Here is a 24,470-nt window from a genome sequence, read left to right on the forward strand (position 1 = left end):
GCTTTAAACTCCCAGTTTAGACAAAGGAGTTTTAGTTTCTAGCAGCCACTCCCAATCCCCTCTCTCCTGTATAAAACAACGTTCTGGGGATCCCTGGGTGGCTCAGGCCCTTGGGTATCCCACTTCGGCTCAGGCCACAGTCTCAAGATTTGTGAGTTGGAGCCCCACAGTGGGCTCCCTTCTGTCCACACAGAACCCACTCCGGATCCTCTGCCCTGTCCTCTCTCTCTGCCCCTGCAGCACTCACACTCTCTCAAAAATAAATAGACTTTTTTTTTTTTAAGTGTTTTTTCTTCTTTGTTCTCCACACCTGTCTATGGTTTTGCTGTCTGCTGTGTCTCAAAATTGCAACTCTCTGCTGTTTCCAAATATACCCATTTTGCTGCTAAGATAAGTGAGTTTTATTTTTAAGGTTAAGGCAGGACCGAGGCTGCCTGAAGAAAAGAGGGGAACTGGTAGTTAGGGAGCTTAGTCCTTGGGCAGAATTCCAGCCTCCCACTTTGCTTTTCCTTCTGCAGGCTCAGTGCTTTGCCTTCATTCCCTCTTGAAGAGCTCACTACAACTACCATCCCCTTACAACCGCCCCACTCCCCCCTACCTTTCCCAGCTTCTCTTACTCCGCCTCTTTCCAAGGCCTTGACCTTCCCCTCTCACTTGTTTTTCTGGCTGCTGACTTTTCACGGTCCCGAGGATATGGTGGAAAATATTTGCATCACAGCAACCTTACTCAGCTTTCCCTCGTCTCAGTGGGCCACCGGATGCAAACTGGAAACCGCTGCTCCCAAGAATGTTGCCCCTAAAGCTGCCACCAAGATCAAAGCGGAAGGCCGCTCTGCGTGATGGAGAAGCCGGGGTGCAGCCCCGCAGGCAGGCAGGCAGCCAGGCCCCAAAGGGTAGAACCCTGCCCGTTGCGCGAGGAAGCATGAGGTCAGGGACCCAGCCAGGAAAAAAATAAGCCCCAAAGGCTGAGTTTCAAACCAAATGCCTCTTTATTTCAATGTTCAAATAGCCGGTTCTCTGTAGCTGCGGTTCTCCCGTGCGTGACCAGCAGCGGGGACCTAAAGCCCAAAGCCCTGCCCCGCCCTGGCCACACGCAGCTGCCTCAAATTCCACCCCCATTCTTCTCCTCCCCACTCCAGTGCCTTCACTTACATTCAGCAACACCCCATAGAAGCCAGGAGCTGTGTTCCCGTCTGTCAGTTTCCCCTGGACCAAACACAGGCCCGAGTGCATGGCTGTAGGTTTGTGCCCAGCGCAGTAACAACCCGGCTGCTGCTGTTTGGGGAGCCTGGGAGGCTCCAGCCTAGTCCCGAGGCCCAGGGCGGCCGCCGCAGGGAGAAGCCCCGGTCTCCGGGTCCCCGCCGTAGGGAGGCCTGCCGGAGGAGGAAGAAGCGAGCGGCCCGGGCGCCACCTCTTTCCTCTTGGGGGAGGGCGCTGGCATCCTCGCGGCCGCGGCTCGGGGGCTCCCGGAGTCCCGGAACTCCTCCCAGGACCGGCGCACTTGAACTCCGGGAGTTGGCCCAGCACCTCGCCCTGCCGTCCTGCCAGGCTCCGTCCCAGTGCGGAGCGGCCCGCCGGCGCGATGCTGGCGCTGTGGCTGGTGGGCCTGGGGCAGAAGCTGCTGATGTGGGGCGCGCTGGGCGCCGTCTCCGTGGCGGGAGCCACTCTTCTCCTGAGCCTCCTGCAGATGGTGGCGAGGTGCGCGCGGCAATGGCAGCAGTTGAGGGGCCTCCCCACGTTGCCCGGCTGCTACCCCTTGGTGGGACACGCGCTGATGATGAAGCCAGAAGGGAAAGGTAAGAGACGCGGGGGCCGGTGGGCTTCCTAGCCTGCGCGGACCCGCCAGCAGGAAGGCCCAGGGTGCAGGAGCTTCCCCCCCCCCCCCACCTCCCGCCTACCCGCCCCGGGCTCAGCCGGTCCGCACCTGCTCCCCGCCAGCCCCCCTTCTCATCAGCCTAGAGCACCACGACTTGAGGGCCGCTTTGGAGAAACAAGAATCTGTCCCCTGCTGGAGAGTGGGTTCCCAGTTCTATCCGGTTTGCCCTTACGACCCCTGATAAAACTGCTCCTGCCTCTGTTTCACATCAATTTTTTTTTTATGCATAGGCTGGAACGCAGTATGTATAAGCTGTCCTTCTTCCTCTTCTCTTCTTTTCCCACTTGGTAGCCGTTCCTATCTCTAAACACCGCCTGTGTTCTCTCTTGGCTGTTAAAGCCTAAGAGCAGAAACTCCCCTGGAGCAGGGAATGCACCTGAAAACAGTCCCATCATCCTCCACCCACCCACTGCCCTCCGAAAATCAGGGACTAGAGATTTCATCTGAGGCTTCCCTCCCTCCCCGCATCACAAGATTTGACCACAACTTTCTATCCTTCTTGACCTTCTTATTTTAGTTCTTTTAAGGAGGTTAGGTAATAACAGTAAACTACGATACGAGGGCAAGGCCATCTGGCAAACTTAACACACCGGGTTTTAAAAGCCTTATTTATGAAACAGTGCATTGTTTTTGTTTTTTGTTTTTGTTTCTTGTTTTTGTTAGGTTTCACGGATGAGGGGAAAAAAATCACCGTGAGTGAGAAAGTTCTCAGAAGCACCTGGTTTTACAGTCTCCCATCAGAGACAGTGAATTCGATCTTAGCGCTCCGTTTTCATGGGTGTGCAAATGGGGATACCCAGGGTTCAAAAGATTTGCCCCAAATGACAGGTTCTAAAATGAGCCGAGGAGCACAGTCCAGTTTCGCCTCAGATTAATTTGTAAATAGCAGTTTTACAAGTTGAACATTAACTCCAAAACTTGAAGTATTATTTCTTTTCTAGCTCTCCCCTCCCCCCACCCCTGACCCTCATGCTGTCATTGCATCCCCACAGAAATAGATAAGGCCTCATGGGGCGTGAGTGACCTGGGGGGGGGGGGTGTTTATCAAAATATCGAAAATGTTCCCTGGCAGAAGAAATCCAAGTTAACCTTTCACCAATTAAACATCAGTGTGACTAATGGTACAAGTTATCCAATACCGCATCTAGAGGTCTGAGAACCGTGTTGGTAGAACTCATCTGGGTTGATACTAAAAGCAGAGCTAACCTCTCCTTCTACCCTGAGACTTTATAGCATTACAGAGTAACTGTGGCGATATATAGGGCTCCCATTTCCCCGCAAGAAATAACATGCTTGAGAAATCTCATCGGATTCTTTTGGGAATTTATTCTGAAAATTGAAATCTCTAGTGAATGAGACCTGTTTCAAAATAAACTTGTGAGTTGATTGGAATAGTTAAAGCAATTCTCCCTGGAGTTACTTTCTAAGTGAAAAGGGTGACAATATCCTCGCTTCGACGAAGGGACTTTTTAATCCATCCACAAGTAACTGGATTTTGGCATCAGGCAAAGCTTTGCTCTGTGTCCGGCTTTGCGACCAAGCTGTTTTCATTTGAGGAGTCGTTTAAAACTCTCTAAAGGGAAAAGAGCAGGAGGAGAACTACAGCAACAGCCAGAAGACACTGAACAAAATGGCAGTATTGATAATTTCTTGAAATGTAAATAGACCGCATCCTCCAATAAGAACACACAGTGTGGCTGCATGGATAGGAAAACAAGACCCATTTTTATGCTGCTTACAAGAGACTCGCTTCAGACATAAGGACACACACAGACTGAAAGCGAAGGGATGGAAAACGATGTTTCATGCAAATGGAAACCGAAAGAAAACTGGGAAGCTACCCTTACACCAGACAAAATAGAGTTTAAAACGATGACTGAAATAAAAGACCAAACAGGGTATTCATGATAATAGAGGGGTCAATCCAATAAGAAGATACGGCATTTATAAATGTAAATGTACCCGGGGCGCCTGGGTGGCGCAGTCGGTTAAGCGTCCGACTTCAGCCAGGTCACGATCTCGCGGTCCGTGAGTTCGAGCCCCGCGTCAGGCTCTGGGCTGATGGCTCAGAGCCTGGAGCCTGTTTCCGATTCTGTGTCTCCCTCTCTCTCTGCCCCTCCCCCGTTCATGCTCTGTCTCTCTCTGTCCCAAAAATAAATTAAAAACGTTGAAAAAAAAATTTTTTTTTAAATAAATGTAAATGTACCCAACACAGAAGTACCAAGGTGTGTAAAGCCAATATTAAAATTTTCTAAGTTAGAGTTTTTACCCTTAACTTGTAAGTTAATTGTATGACAGTTATTTTAAGGATTGAAGACCAGGCGACACTTGAAGGCAATATGGCGTAATGGTCAAGACAGAGCACTGTAGTGTCTTACCGCCTTAAGTACAAAGCCAGGTTCCATCATTTACTCCCTGTGATAGTGGGCAAGTTTCGTCAATTGCGACAGTAATCGTGCCTTTCATGTAACGATGGTGAGGCGTAAAAGGCAGTGCATCAAAAACGCTAACTCTAGCTCAGACATAGAATAACTTGCTGCTGTAAATGAATAGGACATAATGGATGTTAGCTCTTTGAGGATAATTATTACTAGGTTTCAATGTGCTGAAACCTGCAAACACTTAACAAAGTCATTACTATGTATTTAGTATTATATGGAGTGGACATCCGTGAGCTCCTGTCCTGCTGCACTGTGCACAACCTGACCTGGGATTGGGTGAAGCCTGGGATTGGGTGAAGCTTAATGATGGATGAAGAGCAGGGATGGGCCGAGCCTGCGCACATTATTGACACTGAAAAAGTGCTGAAAAGTTGAATAGTTTGTTTTTTATGCCATATCAATTTGTCCCTGGTGCCCAAATTCCCATGTCAAAACAACTCTGTCAAAATACCTTAAGTACCGTATTAGTAGCCTCACAGTGAGGTTGAAATTAGCCTTGCTGTTGTCAATCAGGCATTCCCTCTGCCCAGGAGAAGCCCTGCATCCACATCTGCCTACCCGCTAGCCCGCCTCTCCTCACCCCTCCCTAGCTGGATTTTCCCAGCAGTGGAAGGAGGCTTCTGGTCCATTTCCTAACATGTAATCACTTGGCCAGCTGGGACTCAAATCCTCCCTTAACCTCATCTTGTTTGACTTGTGTTCTGAAAACATGCCTCACCTTTGCCAGGTTTTTCTCTGAGGCCTGGACCCTGTGTCTCAATTCTTCGGTCACTGGCTGCTGTCGTTTGTTTCTACCCAGATGGCACTCATCGACACGGCATTTCTTCACTGAGAATTTTGTAATGGCTTGATCTCTCCTGAGGCCACGCTGCATTCCCCAGACAGGGGCTTCGTGGATTTCAACACGGAAAGTGTTGACTCCCGAGTTTTCCACACTACTTTGATGCTGGAGTTGGGATTGATGGTCACCATTTCCCCAAACCTGATGCAAACGCCAGCCAGAAAGCGCAGCCAATGCCCCTAACCCTGGCTGCACTGAACTCCAGCCTTTTCCCCACGCCCAGCGGCTTCCTGTGGCCCCAATATACCCAGGTGATTCACAGATCTCACACACACTGGTGTTACTGTCCTAAAATACGATTCCAGTCTTGCCAATCCTCATCAGAAACCGCCAATGAGTGTGTAAAAGCAAATCAAACCCTCCAGTACTCCAATCTCCCCTCCCAATGCTATCACCCCATCTAATGTTGTGGCTGCACCTACAGGGAATTTTCAGAGTTTCATGCTTCTGCTCTGCTGTTTCTGCTGCTTGGTTTACATTCTCTCTCGACTCCTACTTCCCCTTTTCTGCCTATAAAAATACAACTCATGTTTTAATGCTCGAATACCATATCCTTGATGAATTTTTTTTTTTTCAGACCTGTCCATGAGGACCAGTAACTCCTCAGACCTAAACTTCTATCTTAGCAACCATTTTGTTTTGTCTGGTATTACAGAAGTGACCATCTCCCATAGTTAGCAGCTCCGTGAGAGTAGGGATTGGGTCCTTTGGAGGTACACGTTTCTTGTACCTTATCTTACTCATAATTAAATTACCCTCACAATTCAGTCATTATAGCCTTTAACAGGAACAGTGTGGTGGACCTCGAAGATGTGAGAGACTTGGCAAATATTAAATGACTTGCCCAAAGTAAACAACCCAAAAGGCACAATAAGAAACTCACTTAAAATTAAATCTCTCCTCCCAGAATTTTTTCAGCAGCTGATTTGTTACACAGAAGAATATCGGCATTTTCCACTGCTGAAACTCTGGCTTGGACCAGTACCACTCTTGGCCATTTATAATGCAGAAAACGTGGAGGTGAGTGTGTGGGAAATAGGATCACTTTTCCACTGTATATTCGATGGTGTGAGGGTCTCATCCAAATAAAGATAGCAAAAATGTTATTACATTAAAAAAACTTTTTTTGAACATTTATTTATTTTTGAGAGACAGAGCACAAGTGGGGGAGGAGCAGAGAAAGAAGGAGACACAGAATCCGAAGCAGGCTCCAGGCTCTGAGCCATCAGCACAGAGCCCGACGCGGGGCTTGAACTCACGAACCATGTGCTCATGACCTGAACCGAAGTCGGATGCTCAGCCTACTGAGCGCAACCTACTGAGTGAGCTCAACCTACTGAGCCACTGAATTTAGTATATTGAGCATTTCACTAAATATTTTTGGCTATGTGGGTGCCATTTAATGCTTTCCAGATATAGTGTAAATATGGGGGGTGGGCAGTAGCCTCTAGATGTCTGTGCCCATCTGATATCAGGTCTAACACATTCTCCTTTTTTGAAAAGTCTACACAAGGATGCAGTTTTATAGAGCCACAAATAGGTTATTCCACAAGGTGAGCACATGTTACCTGCCAGACATTGTTTTCTCAGTCTCAAAATATAAGACTAATAAAGTATGAGTGTTTCTCTCAAGATGCTCTGAGTCTCCTATCCATTACAAATGTATTACTCCAAGTTAATTTTCTTAAAAAAGAATGCTCATCTGATATTGATAGGGCAGATACCATTAATCCATGCTATTGAAATTGGGAGTGTACTCCCAAAGAATACGTTTTACTTATCATTATGACTCTGGGGAGACTATCTTGTGGTTTGATGAGCAAAGGATTTGGGTCAGGGAGTAAAAATGGGGTAAGCAGGGTTTCTTTGCATGGAACAAAATTAAAAACAGAATTTCCTAGGCGATGGCGCTGGGATATGTCTTTCTTAGATATTGCCGTGAAAATGTGCGCTTCCTCTCGTACCGCACTGTAGCAGCCTGGTTCCGAGTAGATAATGAGGAGACAGGCAGAGGATTTCGGCCATGGCTGACTTGGTGTGAGTAGGCTTGGTATGTGTGGGTGGAGATCTATCCAGAATGCAGGACTGGAACAAGGAGCCCGGGCAGCACTTTGTGCTCAGACCTAAATGCTCATCCTTTCTACCTCACTTGGATTCCGGGGGGTCTAATCATACTCAAGGCCTTCAGTGTTGCCTACATGCTGGGGACACTCAAATATGCACTTCTAGTTCAAGTCCTATCCTGAGCATCTCACCTACCTGCTTTCAGACCACAGCGACTTGAATGTCTCCAAGTCAACATGCCCACAAATGAACTTGTGACTTTTATCTTCCTAGACATGGTCGTCCTTGGATTCACCTAGCTCCTCTCCCCCGTCCCCCTACCCACAGTCAATGACTCCTCTTGGTTCCTAGTTCATGGTAGGAGCCAGGGTATCGTCTTGGACATTTTCCTTTCTCTCAACTCCATTTGGTCCCCAAGACCGAATGACACTTGTATGTTCAACACTCTATTTGACTTTTTTAGAGGCACAGGAATAAAAATGAATCGCAGAGAAATAGTTACGAGACGTTACTTTAAAAAGTAGTGTTCTGGGCGCCTGGATGGCTCGGTGAAGCATTTGGCTTCGGCTCGGTTCATGATCTCATGCTTCATGAGTTCGAGTCCCGAATCAGGCTCTCTGCTGTCAGCACAGAGCCCACTTCAGGTCCTCTGTCTCCCTCTCTTTCTGCCTCTCCCCTGCTTTTCTGTGTGTGTGTGTGTGTGTGTGTGTGTGCGTGTGTGTGTGTGTGAGAGAGAGAGAGAGAGAAAGTATTCACGCTTTCTCTCTTTCTCAAAAATAAATACACCTCAAGAAAAAAAAAGATAAGATGCTAAATTTTTTTAAAAGGTGGTCCTGTACTCTTATAATTGAAACTATTTTGATATCTATATATCTCTCATTTTTTTTCCCCTCTTTCCAAGGTAATTTTAAGTAGTTCGAGTCAAATTGACAAATCCTGTGTGTACAAGTTCCTAGAACCATGGCTTGGCCTGGGACTCCTTACCAGGTATGTCGTTGTCGCTTTGTAAAGCCGTCTCGTAGAATCAGTTCCTTCTATTGGTAACTTGTGATGTCGGGAATTGGCACAAAGTAATCTTCCCATCCCGAGACCGTGCTACCAGGAAGCTGGGGAGAAGCCGGAAGGAAAGGACTGGAGGACACTGGGCTCTGACGGACAGGAGTCCAGCGTGTATGGTAACCTGTAGCCATGGTACTCAGCAATGGTGATGACCAGTGTCCTGAGAAGAATCAGGTCCTGGTGTGTGAATGGAGTAAAGGAAAGGAGCGTTTGGAACAGGCAAATCTTGAAAATCCAGTGAAAAGGGCAGTCAGCCCCAGCCAAGTATAGGGAGCACAAAAACCTCAGTCCTGGAGCTGGTGTCCAAAAATAGGACTCCATCCTCTGGGAGAGGACCCACCAAGAGAGAGGCGGGACCCTTGTGGGTCTGTGAAGAATCTAAAGAGAATAGAGATCAAAGGAGAAGCACAGACCATCAGGATCATCTGAGGACTAAGGTAGTAATCGAGGGGAGACAAAATATTCTAACTTGGAAACTCAGAAATTGAGACAAATTCTTCCATTTGTCAAGTTTTATGAGGGCTCCTTTAAATACGACCCAATTTAGAAAAAGATCTAAAATGCCCACATTCTGTGACTATATATGAGTCTTTGTCATTCTGACCAAAGCACGCGAGAACCTATAGATTAAGCTGTTTCGGGAGAATTTTGTTGAACTGGCTAAATTTACACTCTGTTTCTCTTTTATTTGTAACCATGTATTGTTATTTCTAGTACTGGAAACAAGTGGCGATCTAGGAGAAAATTGTTAACACCCACTTTCCATTTTACAATTCTGGAAGATTTCTTAGATGTCATGAATGAACAAGCAAATGTATTGGTTAATAAGCTTGAAAAACATGTTAACCAAGAAGCCTTTAACTGCTTTTTTTACATCACTCTTTGTGCCTTAGATATAATTTGTGGTAAGTCTCAGTGATTTGTTTCTAAAGGTACGGTGTAGTGTAGACTGGCCCACACAGAAACTAACATTCCATTGGGAAGGCCAAGGAGGGGATTGGAAAGGCTCCTGGATTGTTCAGGATGGTCCCGTTGCTCAGCCGCCTGAGAAGAAGCAGCCCCTGCTAAGGCTTTGGGCAGGATTGTCACAAAGCCAACATGCCAGGAAGGTCAGAGGGAAGGAAGCAGCAGCAGCAGGAACAGGGAATAGAAGGTACAAGAGAAAAGGGGGAGAGAACAATTTCAAAACCTATAAGAGCTGAGCAGGACCTACGTCTTCTTTTTAAGGGGTGGTCCCTGGAAAATGAACGCAGGATAGGTGATGGAATTGAATGGTTGCTTCGTGCCTCTATTTTACAGAAACAGCCATGGGGAAGAACGTTGGCGCTCAAAGTAATGATGATTCCGAGTACGTCCGTGCAATTTATAGGTAAATGAAGTCCTTTGGATTGTCTTTAAAATGGTTCTTGATTAGGGCTTTGAAAAGGATTGCTGATAATTTGTGAGTGTCTTTTTCATTGTTTCAAAATGAAACTTTATACTGAAATTAACCCAGTCATTTAAGCATGTATTTGAGCAGTAGAGGAACGGTTTTGTAAATGATAACACACCCAGATGATGCCATAAGTTAAAACGATTATTTTATAATATGTTGAGGGATTACATTATGACACTAAGTGATATAGGCAAAACCAGATTTTTGGTATAATAACCACCAGGTATAAAGAATTATTTATAGGGGCGCCTGGGTGGCTTGGTCAGTTAAGCGTCCGACTTCGGCTCAGGTCATGATCTCGCGGTCCGTGAGTTCGAGCCCCGCGTCGGGCTCTGTGCTGACAGCTCGGAGCCTGGAGCCTGCTTCCGATTCTGTGTCTCCCTCTCTCTCTGACCCTCCCCCATTCATGCTCTGTCTCTCTCTGTCTCAAAAATAAATAAACGTTAAAAAAAAATAAAAAAAAAAAAAAGAATTATTTATAGAAGGAGGGGCACCTGGGTGGCTCAGTCAGTTAAGCGTCTGACTCTTGATTTCCGCTCAGGTCATGATCTCACGGTTTGTGAGTTCGAGCCCTGCATCAGGCTCTGCACTGACAGAGCAGAGCCTGCTCGGGATTCTCTCTCTCTCCCTCTCTCTCTGCCCCTCCCCCATTTGCTCTCTCCCTCTCTCAAAATAAATGAGTAAACATTTGAAAAACATGATTTATAGGAAGAAAACACTGGAAGGCACTATACCAAAATATCAGTTACGGTTATTACTGTTTGCGTGCGTGCGTCTCTTTTTCTGTGTTTTGTTTTTGTGGCTGTTCATTCTCCTTTCCCGTGTTTTCTGCTGAGTATGTATTATTTTTTCATGGAAATCATCAATTTTTACCTTGAAACTGGCTGGCAGTTATTCAGCTATTAAGAGTCAGGGCCAGGATTTGATCTGACATATCCTATCTTGAAGTTCACTGCTCATTTCACCTTATTTTAATGAATGCGTACTGAGCGTCTATAACCTGCCATCCACGGCACTAGTCCTGACTAGTTGTATCGCCTCACACAAATAGGAAGAAAGCAGGGACACACACAGTGAAACAGATGAATGTAAACATAAACTCTAATAATTGCTTAGAAAGAAACGATCAAGTTGACATTAGAGAGGGAAAGAGGGCTACGTCCTACGGGTGAGTGGTCGGCAAGAGCCTCTCTAAAGAATCGGTGTCTAAGCCCGTCTCGAAGGAGGAGATCACGCAGAGGTCTGGCTGCTATCTTGCTGGACATGACAAGGGAGGCACTCGGGACAGCTGTGTGACACATGGGTATTCGGCGAGCACTTCTCTGCAGAAGGGGACGACCAGTTGCTTTTCTGTCACTCCGGAGGCGTGATTAAGCGAATAAGTGCATATTAAAAACTGGCAGATTTCATCCCAGTGGGTGATCCCAGAGCCACAGCGGCCTTGGGAGGTCAGGAACTCTTTCTGGAGAAGGAGAAGCAGGCCTCAGGTGCCCATCTAGTCCAGATGTGTTATAACAAATTCTTCCTTCTGCTAATGAAACCATTAAAATGTTAAGCTTCACTGGACGTGTAAAAGCCCGTGCATCCATTGTTGAGCATGAAGCACAGGGCTCTTAGTAGCCTTTCGGATAAGTCCTCCTCATTCCCGTATATTTCCCTCGTTAAGAGCAGGCATTGAATAGGTGCCGAGGAAAGAGACACTTCTGGTGTATCGGCTACCGTATTTTTATCCCATTTACAGGATGAGTGATTTGATATCTCGAAGAATGAGGATGCCGTGGCTCTGGCTTGACTTTTTGTTTCTTATGTATAAAGAAGGATGGGAACACAAAAGGAACCTGAAGATCCTACATAATTTTACCAATAAGGTAAGTCCTCAGTTCATTTTTTTTAGTGTGATATAATATAAAAATTTGCCCTTATAGCCGTTTTCAATGTCCAATTTGGGGGGCTTTAAGTACATTGAAATTGCTATGCAACCATTGCTACTATCCATTTCTAGGACTTAAAAAAATTTTGTTTTAATGTTTATTTAGTTTTGAGAGAGATACAAACAGAGCACGAGAGAGAGGGAGTCACAGAATCTGAAGCAGGCTCCAGGCTCTGAGCACTCAGCACAGAGCCTGATGCGGGGCTCGAACCCATGAGCCGTGAGACCATGACCTGAGGCAAAGTCAGATCCTTAACCGAATGAGCCACCCAGGCGCCCCATAGGACTTTTTTAAGTCCAAGATTTTTGTGCTTTTGTTAATATCCTCAGTGTAGGACCATGAAGCCTGAGTCTCATAAAATTTGAATTGAATAATGGAAAAAAGTAGGCAACCTGATTACATTTCAATGTATTTAGTAATTTTTTAATGTTTTTATTTATTTTTGAGACAGAGAGAGACAGAACATGAACAGGGGAGGGGCAGAGAGAGAGAGGGAGACACAGAATCCGAAGCCGCTCCAGGTTCCGAGCTGTCAGCACGGAGCCCGACGCGGGGCTCGAACTCACAGAGTGTGAGATCGTGACCTGAGCTGAAGTCGGATGCTTAACTGACTGAGCTACCCAGGCGCGCTTTAGTAAATATTAATTAAGCAGTTGCTAAGTGCTAAAACTTTGCCAAGTGTTAGAGATATAATAATAAGACACGTATGTTCCCTACTCTAAAGTAGGTTAGTTTAGTAAGGGAGTTTATTAAAATGGCAAAATGAGGTATGAGCTATGAATATTTATTAACAATAATATTGTTACATAATATTATTATATTATATATATATATATATATTATTATATATAATAATATTAACAAAAATCACAAAGCGATCATGATGTTGTTTTGGATATAGGTTGCCAGTCTGTGTTAACGATGCATATAGGGCAATCAACCAGGCTGTAGGAGAACTCTAGGGTACCATCTAGTAGACCGTTACACCCCACTGGAAAGTCTGTAAAAACGGCACTTGAAAATTCTGAAGCTGTCCGACAATGAAATTCATGTTTACAAGTCTTATCAAAGAATGCCATAAAATGTTAACAGGCAGCTTGACTATATTTTTACAAGAGCCTAAGTGGTGATTGAGGATAGGAAAGGTTTAGAAAAAATAAGTTAAAGGAGCTGGGATATTTGCACAGGAGAGTGTATTGTTAGATTATAACAAATTCCAAATCAAAGCATATGATGGTTTAAATCACAGGTCATCTCTGAACGGGCCAAGGAACTGAAGAGAGACGAAGAACATAGAAGTGGTGACAAGGATTCTTCCCCCTCCAAAAATAAACGCAGGGCTTTTCTTGACTTGCTTTTAAATGTGACTGATGATGAAGGGAACAAGCTAAGTCACGAAGAGGTTCGAGAAGAAGTGGACACTTTCATGTTTGAGGTATTGTATATCATCATGTTATTTTCAGGTATCATTAAATAAATTCCAGCTATTTTTTTAGAATCTACAACATTATTTTTTTAAAGTGTAGTGAAATTTTTAAGTAGCTTCATAGAGCTAAGGAAGGGTCATCAGATTAGCATTAAAATTTACACAATTTAAGAACCTGATTAAGTATCAGGTCAACTTCTGTGTTCAGAAAAATCTTTGAGTCATGGTGGGTACGGCATAGACACATTTTTTTTTCCCCTCAAGAAAATCTAAGGTCTGTCAGACTTTTCCAAGAAGAAGAGCGGCCAACAATTGCTATGTTCTTTTTAGTCTGTGAAACCCACTAGTCTGTTTCTTCACTACTTCCTTTGAAAGAAGCCCGTTTGCTTCCTGCCTCTACCAATGAGTCCTTAGCTACTGCCCTGAGCTGCCCTACCTTAGAAAGAGAACAAGAGCCGCCCCATGGACAATTTAACCAGTTTGAGATTCTAAAAAAAAAAAAAGATCTCCGGTCTTCCAGTAATAATAGTAATAATAAAAGATGCAGTTTTTGACAAAGAGAATTGTAACTGTATTAAGTATCACAAGGGGTGAGTCTCTCAACATATGTGGATTGCCAGATAGAGATAAAGAAATGGTTTTTTTTAAGCACCGCGTGGTAATATATTGGAAGCGGAGGTGAGCAAAAGGCATCCACCATTTCCGATGGCTCAGCACATGCTCACGGGTGTGTTAGCTGCACCCCCCGGGGCCGTCTAGATGCAATGCTAGAGCACATCCGTCCTTTCGTCCCGAGGGAGGTCGGTCTGTGTCCTGTAGCTGAAAGCAGGTCGCGTTAAGCATCTGTAGGCTTGAGCTCTCCGCCTGGCTCTGTGCTCACTGGCCCTGTGAGATGCTTCCAATCTTCCCCGATCTCTGTCATCGCTTTCCTATGTGTACAACAGAGAGATGGGCTAGGACAGTGATATTTAAACTTCTTTTTTTAAGCAGAGCGCTTTACCGAAAAGAAATTTTATGTGGAAAATGGACACCCACGGAGCTAAAAAGTGGAGAGGTGTTAAGCACGTAGGCTCTGGGGCCAGATCCCCCGCCATAAGCTGTCCTAGAGGTGTAACCTTGGGCACCTCATCGAGCCTTTCTGGGCCTCGGTGTCCTCATTGTTTGAGCACGGGCCTCACGGATTAGATGAATGATGTTTTCAAGTGTACCAACAATTGTGCCCAGGAAGCATACCGTAGATCTTGGCTATTATTATTTGATGTTGAAGTGGAGAGACCTTCTCACATCTCCACCCTGTATGCACACACATGCGCACACACACGTACATGCATACAAGTGCACACACATGCATACAAGTGCACACACATGCATTGTCATGCATGCACCTACACGTACACATACATACGAGTGTAGGGCATGCAAACATCCCTCTCACCTTCGTGAAGACAACCAGCCTGATGATCTCTTTCTTCCAGTTTTAACAGTCTGAAATGCTACATTTTTTTTTCTCCTTTGCATCAAATAGGCATACCACAAACTATCACGTCGTGACCTAACGTGACATCCTCCATAACGTGGATGCAGGCTCTTGGGGCCGTGCCTTTAACTGCCTGGGAGCCAGTCATTACATATGAAGGTTTTTACCCCTACCCTCTCCCAGCAGCACGCTCCTGTGAATTCCATGCTTAGTTTCGCTCTGGGTAGCAGATAAAACAAAATGGGAAGCTCTGTCTCGGTATTTGATCTCTAAAATGTGAATTATAGTAGCAAGTATTTCATGAAGCTCTGGGGAAGAACAATCACGTTAGTTTCTGCACCTAGTTAGTGCTTAGTGTTTTGCCTAGAACTTGGCAAAATTAAATGAAGCTGTTAATCAACTTCTTGCCCTGGAGAATTACTCAGAACTGCATATGTACTCCCTGGGTACATACCCATACTCAATGGGTAAAGCCTACCTTGCAAATAGGGGAAGTGGAGAAGTACAGTTCTGGCAAGTTGGCTCAGAAAAGCCAGACTTCCTCCCCCCGCCCCCCACTTCAAAACTGTCTGGCCTACCCCGTTCCTTGGAACGCCCGCCCCCTTATCAGCACAGCTGAGCCACTTCTTACCAAGTAGACAGCTGCATGTCATGGTCAAGCGTCCGTCTATGCAGGAAGGGATTGTTTTATATGTTTGTTTGTCACCAAGGTGAGATGCTGTATGGGATTAATTTGTTATGTTCTGGAGTCAGATTGCAACTGTCAGATCCAATTCAAAATGGAGTCATCCTGTCCGATCTTCTCGATATAGCTCTGCTCTTTAAGCCATTGTTTCTTCTCACCTTTGTAGGGCCATGACACGACTGCAGCAGCAATAAACTGGTCCTTATATCTATTGGGTTCTTACCCAGAAGTCCAGAAACACGTGGACAGTGAACTGGAGGAAGTGTTTGGTATGTTTGGCCCCAACATCAGCTGCTCTGTGGGTCCCACGTCCGCCGAAACAGACGCCATTCATGCTCATTCAGGATGTGCTGTAGGACCTGTTGTAAAGACAGTGTAATAAGCAGGAAGCCTCCCTTATGGGATCCCTTCCAGTACTGTCTCCTTTGCAAGGCTTCCCCTGTTCACTTACAGGCATTGGCCAACCACCTGGCGTGTGACTGCCCTAGGCTAGACACTGGGGGTGCATAGATAAATGCTACTGTCTCCAAGGACCTCACTGCTTACTAGATGAACCAGCTATTGTCCATAAAGTATGGAGTCCTGGCTGTGCACTTGAGTGATAAGAAGAAGGTGATATTTGGGAGCAGTGGGGAGCAGGTGATGTTAGTGAGAGGGAATCCGGGAGAGCTGTTTCCCATAGGATTGCGTCTGGCCACAAATGAGAGGGAAGTTGGGTGAAGCGGAGAGGCCATCCTTTTTTTTTTTTTTTTTTTAATTTATTATTATTATTTTTTTAAATATGAAATTTATTGTCAAATTGGTTTCCATACAACACCCAGTGCTCGTCCCAAAAGGAGCCCTCCTCAATACCCATCCCCCTCCCCCCCACCCCCCATCAACCCTCAGTTTGTTCTCAGTTTATAAGAGTCTCTTATGCTTTGCTCCCTCCCTCTCTAACCTTTTTTTTTTCTTCCCCTCCCCATGGACTTCTGTTAAGTTTCTCAGGATCCACATAAGAGTGAAAACATACGGTATCTGTCTTTCTCTGTAGGACTTATTTCACTTAGCATCACACTCTCCAGTTCCGAGGCCATTATTTCTATTACACAACCAGCAATCAACAGGTGAGGAGTCCTAGGCTGAGGTCAATAGGGATGTCACAGAGTCTCAGTCTTGCTCTTTTTTTCTCTCTGTTCTTCACCATCTTGGCTTTTGTGCCCTTGATTGTTGTTCGAGGTCTCGTGTGTATCTTCAAGATGAAGAGGAAGGGGAGGAGGGGATGAAGGATGTATTAGTTTCCTGTGCCTTCTGTAATACACTCTACAAGCTGGGTGGCTTAAAACAACAGAAATTTATTTTTTTCACGTTTCTGAACACCAGAAATCCAAGATCAGTATTGCTGAGCCGAAGTCAATGTGTCGGTGGGGTTGTACTCCTCCTGGAAGCTCTAGGAGAGAATCTGTTCCTTCCCACTTCTGGTGGCCACCAGCCTCTCCCTTGGTTTATGGCCACATCACTCAAATCTCAGCTTCTATTTTCACACCCCCTTCTCTTCACTCTGTGTGTGTGTGTGTGTGTGTGTGTGTGTGTGTCTGTCTGTGTCTGTGTGTCTGTGTAATCTCTCTCATCCTCTCCTATAAAGACATTTGTGATGGCATTCGGAGCCCAGGTGAATAATCCAGAATAATCTCCCCGTTTTTATATCATTAACTGAATCAAATCTGTAAAGGTACCTTTTCCCCAAATAAGGTAATATTTACAGGTTCCAGGGATTAGCACCTGACATATATAGGAGCCATTACCAGCCGACCACACAGAGGCTATGCATTGTGCCATCAACTTTATCCTTTGTTGAATCACACATCACATGGCTCCCATAGCTGGAAGGAGAAAATGAAAGATTGGGTCAACCGGCCAACAAAATCGTGTCTCTTCAGAGAGAAGAGAAGTGGGGAAGGAAAAAGCAGGAGAGGGAAGACATTCTAGAAAGAGGAGAACCAGATGGACAATGGCACAGAAATGGAAAAGTTTGGAGGACAGTAGTGAATCCTGAGGGGCAGCTAGAATTTAACACATGTGGTACAATGTATTGAGAGATGAGGTTGGACAAGTAGTCTTGAGTTCGGATTGTGTGAGGCCTAGACATCTCAAGAAGGAAGACTTTATTTTGTAGAATGGAGGCAATCTTAACTTTTTGGCTCTGTTTCTATCGTCATTTTATTTATTTTTTTCTGGATTGATTTCGATTCTCTCATATTGCCTGTGGTGAGTAAACTTGGTCTTTCAGAAGCTCACAAGTGTTTTTAGAACATGGTCACATTTCGTAACCTCTACGATGTCCAGCTCGTTGCTGTTGTACTTTTTGCTGTTGATCTCATGTGATTAAAGCATCATTATTAGTAGATGCCTTATTTTGCTGCTTCTCATGTTTTCTACTGATTGTCCCTCACTTTTTCTTTTATCCCCAGTATTAGTTCTAAAATTTCATGAGCAACTCATCTTTGGGTATTGAGTTGCAGGTATAAATTCCTCTTGTTACACATAAAATTAACCATTTATCTGTGTGTATTTAGTTTTATTGTAACAAAGCCACTTGTGCCCTGTTCATGTTTAAAGTCAAGCATCATCTTTTCCCTCCAGTGAAACAAAAAGAAAATTTAAAAATAAACAGGAACAAAATTACAATAGAGAATGTCAATCCCAAATACGGTCTTACAGGCTCGCCGAGTCTCCCATGGAGCGGTAGGGCTCAAGGCACTAGGAGAGAATTTTATTTCTAAAGTGTCATGTTAAACTATAAAGATTTCCATTAAACATCACAATTAAACATGGCTGAAGGAGAAGCCATGTTGTCAAGATGCCCACTTCCCCGACCCAAACATCTGAAACCCACCCTTCCCTGATCTAGAAATGCATTTTTTTTAAAATAAAAACCAAGAGAAAGTAACCAGATACATTTTGGTAAATGCTAACTGTGTCCATAATCACGTAGAGACACAAAGTAATCTCTGAGCCCAGTGCTGAGGAAAAGGAGGAAAAGAGCTAGAATTCTAGGCACTCCCACGTGGGGACCGGGCACCCACCAGCTTCCAGCAGAGCTAAGATAGCTGAAGGTTTTTCTTTTTTCCCCATGTGTTGTTTATATGAAGTTTTGGTTGAGACAGAAAAGGTAAGAATGAATTAAGAACAGAAAATGGTAGAGTTTCTCTTCCCACTGTATTATGCTCAAGGTATTGCCCCCCGCCCCCCATCCCAATAAGTTGAGAATCGTTGTGTAAAGGAGGAGAAAGAGACTTCAAGAACAGCATGGCTGAGGACAAGGGGGCTGGAGAAAATTAAGACAGGAGATTGGAATCCATCATCCTCATTCTATTCTTCATTAGTGCGTTCTCCTCGTCCTCCACCACCACCACCACCACCCCCACCCCCACCCCCTTCTCCATCATCCATGGCAGGAACCAAGTAGTATCGTGATGGGTTTTACCAAACATCATCTTAGATGTCCCTTCCTAACTCATCTGTACCTCCATCAAGATGGCCAGTAAGCCAGAGAAAGAAGCTCCCTGGTTCCTCATGCTCCCTCTTCCTATGGCTTTATTTTGCATTTGACTTGAATGCTTTATCAAATCCTTTCCGATTCCCATTTGATTTCAGTAGATTTTGAAGATGGATCACGCTCTCATCTAGATGAAATTCTTTGGAGAGAACTTTGTTTTTGAAGGAAGGGTTTTTATCAAAGTGAACATCTGTTCCATAACCTGATTTAATATCTTCCAAATCTGTCACTTCAACTCTGGTCAGATAATGCAATGCCTCTTTGTCTTCCTCTCCAAGGAATACAGATCTGTGGATGGCTGTTACCCCAAGTGTTGTTACCCCAGAATTTGGGATCTTGGCGATCATTTCCAACTTCCTTTGAAAACATGCTCAGTGGCGTTTGTTATATTTCTGTTCTACTTTCAAAATCTCTCCACTGGCTTGTTCCTTAAGTCCATCTGTACTGATTTCATTACAGCTGCTCCTTGCTATTCTCATTCTTCCTTTGGTAAGTCCAGGGAGGTTGATGTCTCTTCTGGCCGGAAGGCAAGACCATCTTAGTTTCTTTGTTTGACACAGGAACAAAAGGCGATTAGGGGCCATGTTGTGGGGAAAGTCCAAGAATCTGGCTCAAGAGAAGATGCACATCTGGAAGCTCTGAGAACTCAAAATTAACCATTTTAAAGTATATGAGTTCGTACATTCACAGTGTTGCACCACTTTTACTCTAATTCCAAAGCATGTTCAGCACCCCAAAAGGAAACCCTGTACCATTAATCGGCCACATCCCATTCCCTCTTCCTCCAGCCCCTGTCTCTGTCAGCCTCTCTGTCTCTGTGGATATACCTGTTCTGAGCCCTTCCTATAAATTCAATCATGCGGTACGTGGCCTTTTGTGTCTTGTTTCTTTCACTTAACACATTGTCTAATTTTATTTTGATTATGTATAATATGAGAAATCCTACTTTGGCTGTAGGTATTTAACATCCGGTGCTTGGATTAATTCCTTGTTGATGTCCCGTTCCCCAAGCCCATATGGTTCTTTCATGGTCATCTCGTGTATTTACTTTGATCAGGGAAGTCTGATCGTCCTGCTACCGTAGAAGACCTGAAGAAACTTAGATACCTGGAATGTGTCATTAAGGAGAGCCTCCGCCTTTTTCCTTCTGTCCCCTTATTTGCCCGCAATCTTACTGAAGATTGTGAAGTTGGTAAGAACTCTATGATTAGAATAATAGGGAAGATGGATTTTTTTTTAACATCTGTCTTGCTCCATTCTTATGGCATATTGCCTACTTCTTGACAGCGGGTTACAAAATTGTGAAAGGCGCTCAAGCAATCATCGTTCCCTATGCACTGCATAGAGATCCAAGATACTTCCCAAATCCTGAGGAATTCCAGCCGAAACGGTTCTTTCCCGAGAATTTGCAAGGACGCCACCCATTCGCATATGTGCCTTTCTCTGCTGGACCCAGAAACTGTATAGGTTTGTATCCATCAGAATTGGTTTGATCTTTCCAGCCCACGTGGTAGTGGGTTTCTCACAATACTTTCTTTTTCTTTTTTAAAATTTTTAACGTTTATTTATTTTTGAGAGAGAGAACACACACGCAAGTGGGGGAGGGGCAGAGAGGGAGACCCAGAACCCGAAGCAGGCTCCAGGCTCTGAGGTGTCAGCACAGAGTCCAACATGGGGCTCGAACCCACAAACTGCGAGATCGTGACCCGAGCTGAAGTCGGACGCTCAACCGACTGAGCCACCCAGGCGCCCCCTCACAATAATTTCTTTGAGATGTCATGTCTCCTAGGCTACGGTCTCTTAAAAATTGGTTTCTTTTTTCTTCCACTTCACTCTACATTATTGTCTCGAAAAAGATTGTCGTAAAGTAGAATAGTTTGCTAGGGCCACCATAACAAAGTACTCCCAACTGGGTGGCTTCAACAACAGATACTCATTTTCTCATATTCTGGAGGCTGCAGGTCTGAAATTGAGATATCAACAAGGTTGGTTTCTTCAGAGATCATTCTAAACCTTGGCTTATAGATGGCCGTCTTCTCCCGTATCTTCCCGGTCTTTCCTGTGTGTGTTGTATCCTGATCTCTTCTTTGTATGAAAACAGTCAGATTGGAGTAGGGTCCATCCATATGACCTCATTTTAAGTTAATTAGGCTCTGTAAATACTCTATCTGCAAACACAGTCACATTCTGAGGTACAGGGTGGGGTAGGGCTTCAACATATAAATTTACCGGGACAGAATTCAGTTCATAACATACAGCACAATCAGTTTCATGGTAGAGTTTTAAAATACTATAGATTTGGGGTCCATGTTGAATGTATTTTATATGGTAGAAAATGTACTTGTAGCAGTTTTATTTAACCTAATATCTATGTCTGTTGCTTTTGAGAATCGCATTTGGCAAAACAGAAGCAAAGAATGTTTACCATATGGCCAGCTGAAGTACTTAAACAGGATGGATGCACATCACCATGCATCATACACACTTTGGCTTTAGGATCTCTAGCATTTTATGAGGATGTAAATGCAGGTGTTAGTAAAATGAGGTCAGATTTAAATGGATGAATCTGAAGCCTATTTGGTGACTCTGTAGTAAATTAAATTAAAGGCCCAATAAGCCATCTACAGTAGTGGTTCTCATGCTTCAATGACCCTAGAATTCATCTGGGATTGCTGCTAAAATACAGATACCTGCCCCACCCCAGCTATTGGGCTGCACTGGGTAGGGGCGGGGAAGGGGGCTTAAGAATCTTCATTTTTAACCAGCACCTCAAGTAACTCTGCTTCTCCTTATTGTGAAAATATAAAATTGCTTGCTTCCTCTAATAGGACCGGTGATTTCTCACCTTTGAGATCTATGCATATTTAAAGTAATGCCATTTTCATTAACTTGAAGGTCAAAAATTTGCCACAATGGAAGAAAAGGTCGTTCTCTCCTGCATCCTGAGACACTTTTGGGTAGAATCCAACCAGAAAAGAGAAGAACTTGGTCTGGCGGGAGAGCTGATTCTTCGTCCAACGAATGGCATCTGGATCAAGCTGACGAGGAGAAACGGAGATGCGTCCTAACCATAGTCCTGGGCTGTGCCCTTGTCACGTGAACGGTCTTTCTTGAAAGGAACTGGATTTACGATTTCTAGATCTGGGTTCAATACTCTCAGTCCCTAGACCTATTTTTTTTTTCTTGTCCCCACTTCCGTTGGGATCAAGCTCCCCAAAGAGTTTTTATATTTGCATCACGACCATAGGTCTTAGCCCTGGTCTCGATCCCCAAAGTAGAGTTAACCAGTGATGACACCCAAGTAAACATATGATAGGTTTCTCAGCAGAGGGATCCACAGGCCAATTCAATTCAATTGGCACACCGAAAGAATATAATTTAATTGAGATTCCAGAATTTTTTAAAGGTATTCTTACTGACTGGGGAACACGTATATGCATGTACACATATGTATTTAATTTGAAAAGCGTGGGTAATTAAGTACTTAGACCTAAGAAAGCTCAAGTTTTAAAATTATATGAGTGACATCAAATATGAGAAGAAGAATTATTATGGCACTTTTCAGATATATTGCCTGGACTTGATAATTTTTTAAGTTGACTCATAAGTTCTGTTCCTGTTTCCCTTTTGACCAGGTGCCGATAGCCGTGACTTCATTATCCATAGCATCACAACTAGCCTTATATATCATACACAGTTGGGAAAGATGCCTCTCGGTAATTTCCAATCCCCCACAGTGCCTCAGAGGTTTGAGTAATGGCTTTTGGGGCTGGGAGCACCTTAGAACTTAACTAGTTATACTCCCTTTTATTCGAAGCGTCTGAAATCAATGAGAAGGTAAGTTTCTGCCCAGAGTCACGCCGCTGGTGGGTGACAGGGCTGGAAATGGAGGTCTGTGCATCTCTCCATTCCCACCGTGATAGACTGCACTGTGTTATGCCCTTATTTTTGATGGAACTCAGGTCTGTCGCTAGATGTGTCCCTAGAGCACAGCTTTTTCTGCCTCCGATTTTGGGATATTTCTTCTAGAGCTCTTCCACCATTAAAGGAAAAGAGAAGCCACCCATCTGTATTTAGTAACTCAGGAATATCTCACTTAGTTTAGGGTTAGACTTCCAGTAAATTCAGTCCTCCGGAACATACCTACCAAGCTGATAACTGACATTCTCTGAGTTCTAATTCCGTAGGCAATACCTGTATCCCCTCAGTCAGTGCCTTTACAAAGTGACTTTTAATGAACATAGTATCATTGTTGCTTCAGTTTTCCCAAGGCAATAGCAGATAGAAGCAACAGAGTAAGAGGATGGAATTTCTCTTCTTCGATGGCTGTCCCAGGGAGAGATTACAAACCAAAGCCATTTGCAAGCGCTTCAGGCTGAGTCATTTAGGCCAGGGTCAGCAGCTCTACCCACTTTACTATCCCAGGGCACCCCAGTGCGGACAACCCAGTGGCTTAGTTGATGAGAAAAAGTCAAGGAAGTATATGATACAGTTGAAAAAGGTTCATAGCATATGCTTAACTTTGTTAGCTAGAAAGTGGATATATGTAGAAAATCTTATTTCCAGATGACTATGGATAATCAAAGTTTTATTCATGGAAATTAGTATTATTTCTCAATTTTATGCATTTAGATTGAAAACTTGCTTCTTTCTCTTTTTCTCTTCCTTTCTCTCTCTCTCTCTCTCTCTCTCTCTCTCTCTCTCTCTTTCAGTGGCCCTGCCCTGGATGTGAAATTAAAGTAAAACATTGCTTAATGTTACCTTTTGGCCTGAGATCTTCATGTAGCTCCAGAATAATTTGTTATTTGTGTTTTAGTTGGAAACTCTCGTAACCGTGTTAGAGGGAGAATGGTCTATGGTATCAAAATGCAGATGCTGATTTTTTTTTTTTAATAAGAGAATAATCAAGTATCTATGACCCTATTACTCGTCTAACTGCTGCTTGAAAGAGGTATCTCAAGAAAAATAAATTACATTTTAATCATGGGTGCTATATTTTATTCTGAGAATTGATGTCATCTTGGAATATAGATAGCTTTAAAGGACACATTAGCGGGTGACTGATTCGTAATGAGTAATAAAGGAAATAGCACTTTTGAACTGGTGTCATCACTGCTACGCAGACGTTCCAACAAAATGTTCCTTGTGCCCCGTCAGAGACTGATGCTGAGTCTTCCTGAGTCTGAAGAATTAACTGGACACGAAGTAGAGATCCCAGCACAGTTTGCTCGGCTGATAGCAGCAAGTGAAATCTCCTAGAGGGGCCTGGGAATCAGCAAAACCACAAGCATCATTGGAACCCAGCATTGCAGGCTGGAAACCTCTCCAGGTGACGGGCTAGTGAACTGATTGATGCTGTGTTCATTGTCACAGACAACAAAAGAATGTCAGTTTCTGGACCAAACGACCTGTCTTACAACGAAAGAGGTGCTGCCTGTGCGGCACGCGCGCGCACACACACACACGCACACGCGCGCGCGCACACACACACACACACACACACACACACACACACACTGTATCTAGAAGATCAAAACGTTTTGCTTTCCAGCATCTAAAGAGGTGCTGGTAGGAACATGACAAATTTTTGAGTCTGCCTAGAAACCTCCCTCCTTTTTTTAGGAACAGTACCCCCTTTATCTTTGAAACTGTCCCATGATCAATACCTCCCCCAATTTTCTTCTGTTTCTCGCCTTT

The 24,470-nt window shown here is 44.3% G+C and overlaps 1 protein-coding gene and 1 pseudogene across 1 annotated transcript; one reads left to right on the forward strand and one right to left on the reverse strand.

Moving 5' to 3' along the window:
- The first annotated feature begins 1,582 nt into the window (after positions 1-1,582).
- LOC102960154 (cytochrome P450 4V2) lies at positions 1,583-23,458 on the forward strand. Its single transcript, XM_042983007.1, has 11 exons — positions 1,583-1,796; positions 6,066-6,178; positions 8,124-8,209; positions 8,996-9,186; positions 9,581-9,650; positions 11,458-11,584; positions 12,897-13,082; positions 15,402-15,504; positions 19,831-19,965; positions 20,061-20,240; positions 21,669-23,458. The coding sequence occupies exons 1-11, from the start codon at positions 1,583-1,585 to the stop codon at positions 21,839-21,841; spliced, it is 1,578 nt and encodes a 525-aa protein (XP_042838941.1). The 3' UTR covers positions 21,842-23,458.
- Positions 18,587-19,357, reverse strand: LOC122237747 (annotated as a pseudogene).
- Positions 23,459-24,470: the final 1,012 nt, after the last annotated feature.

This window comes from Panthera tigris, chromosome B1, assembly GCF_018350195.1.
Source record: "Panthera tigris isolate Pti1 chromosome B1, P.tigris_Pti1_mat1.1, whole genome shotgun sequence".
Taxonomy (NCBI): Eukaryota; Metazoa; Chordata; class Mammalia; order Carnivora; family Felidae; genus Panthera; species Panthera tigris.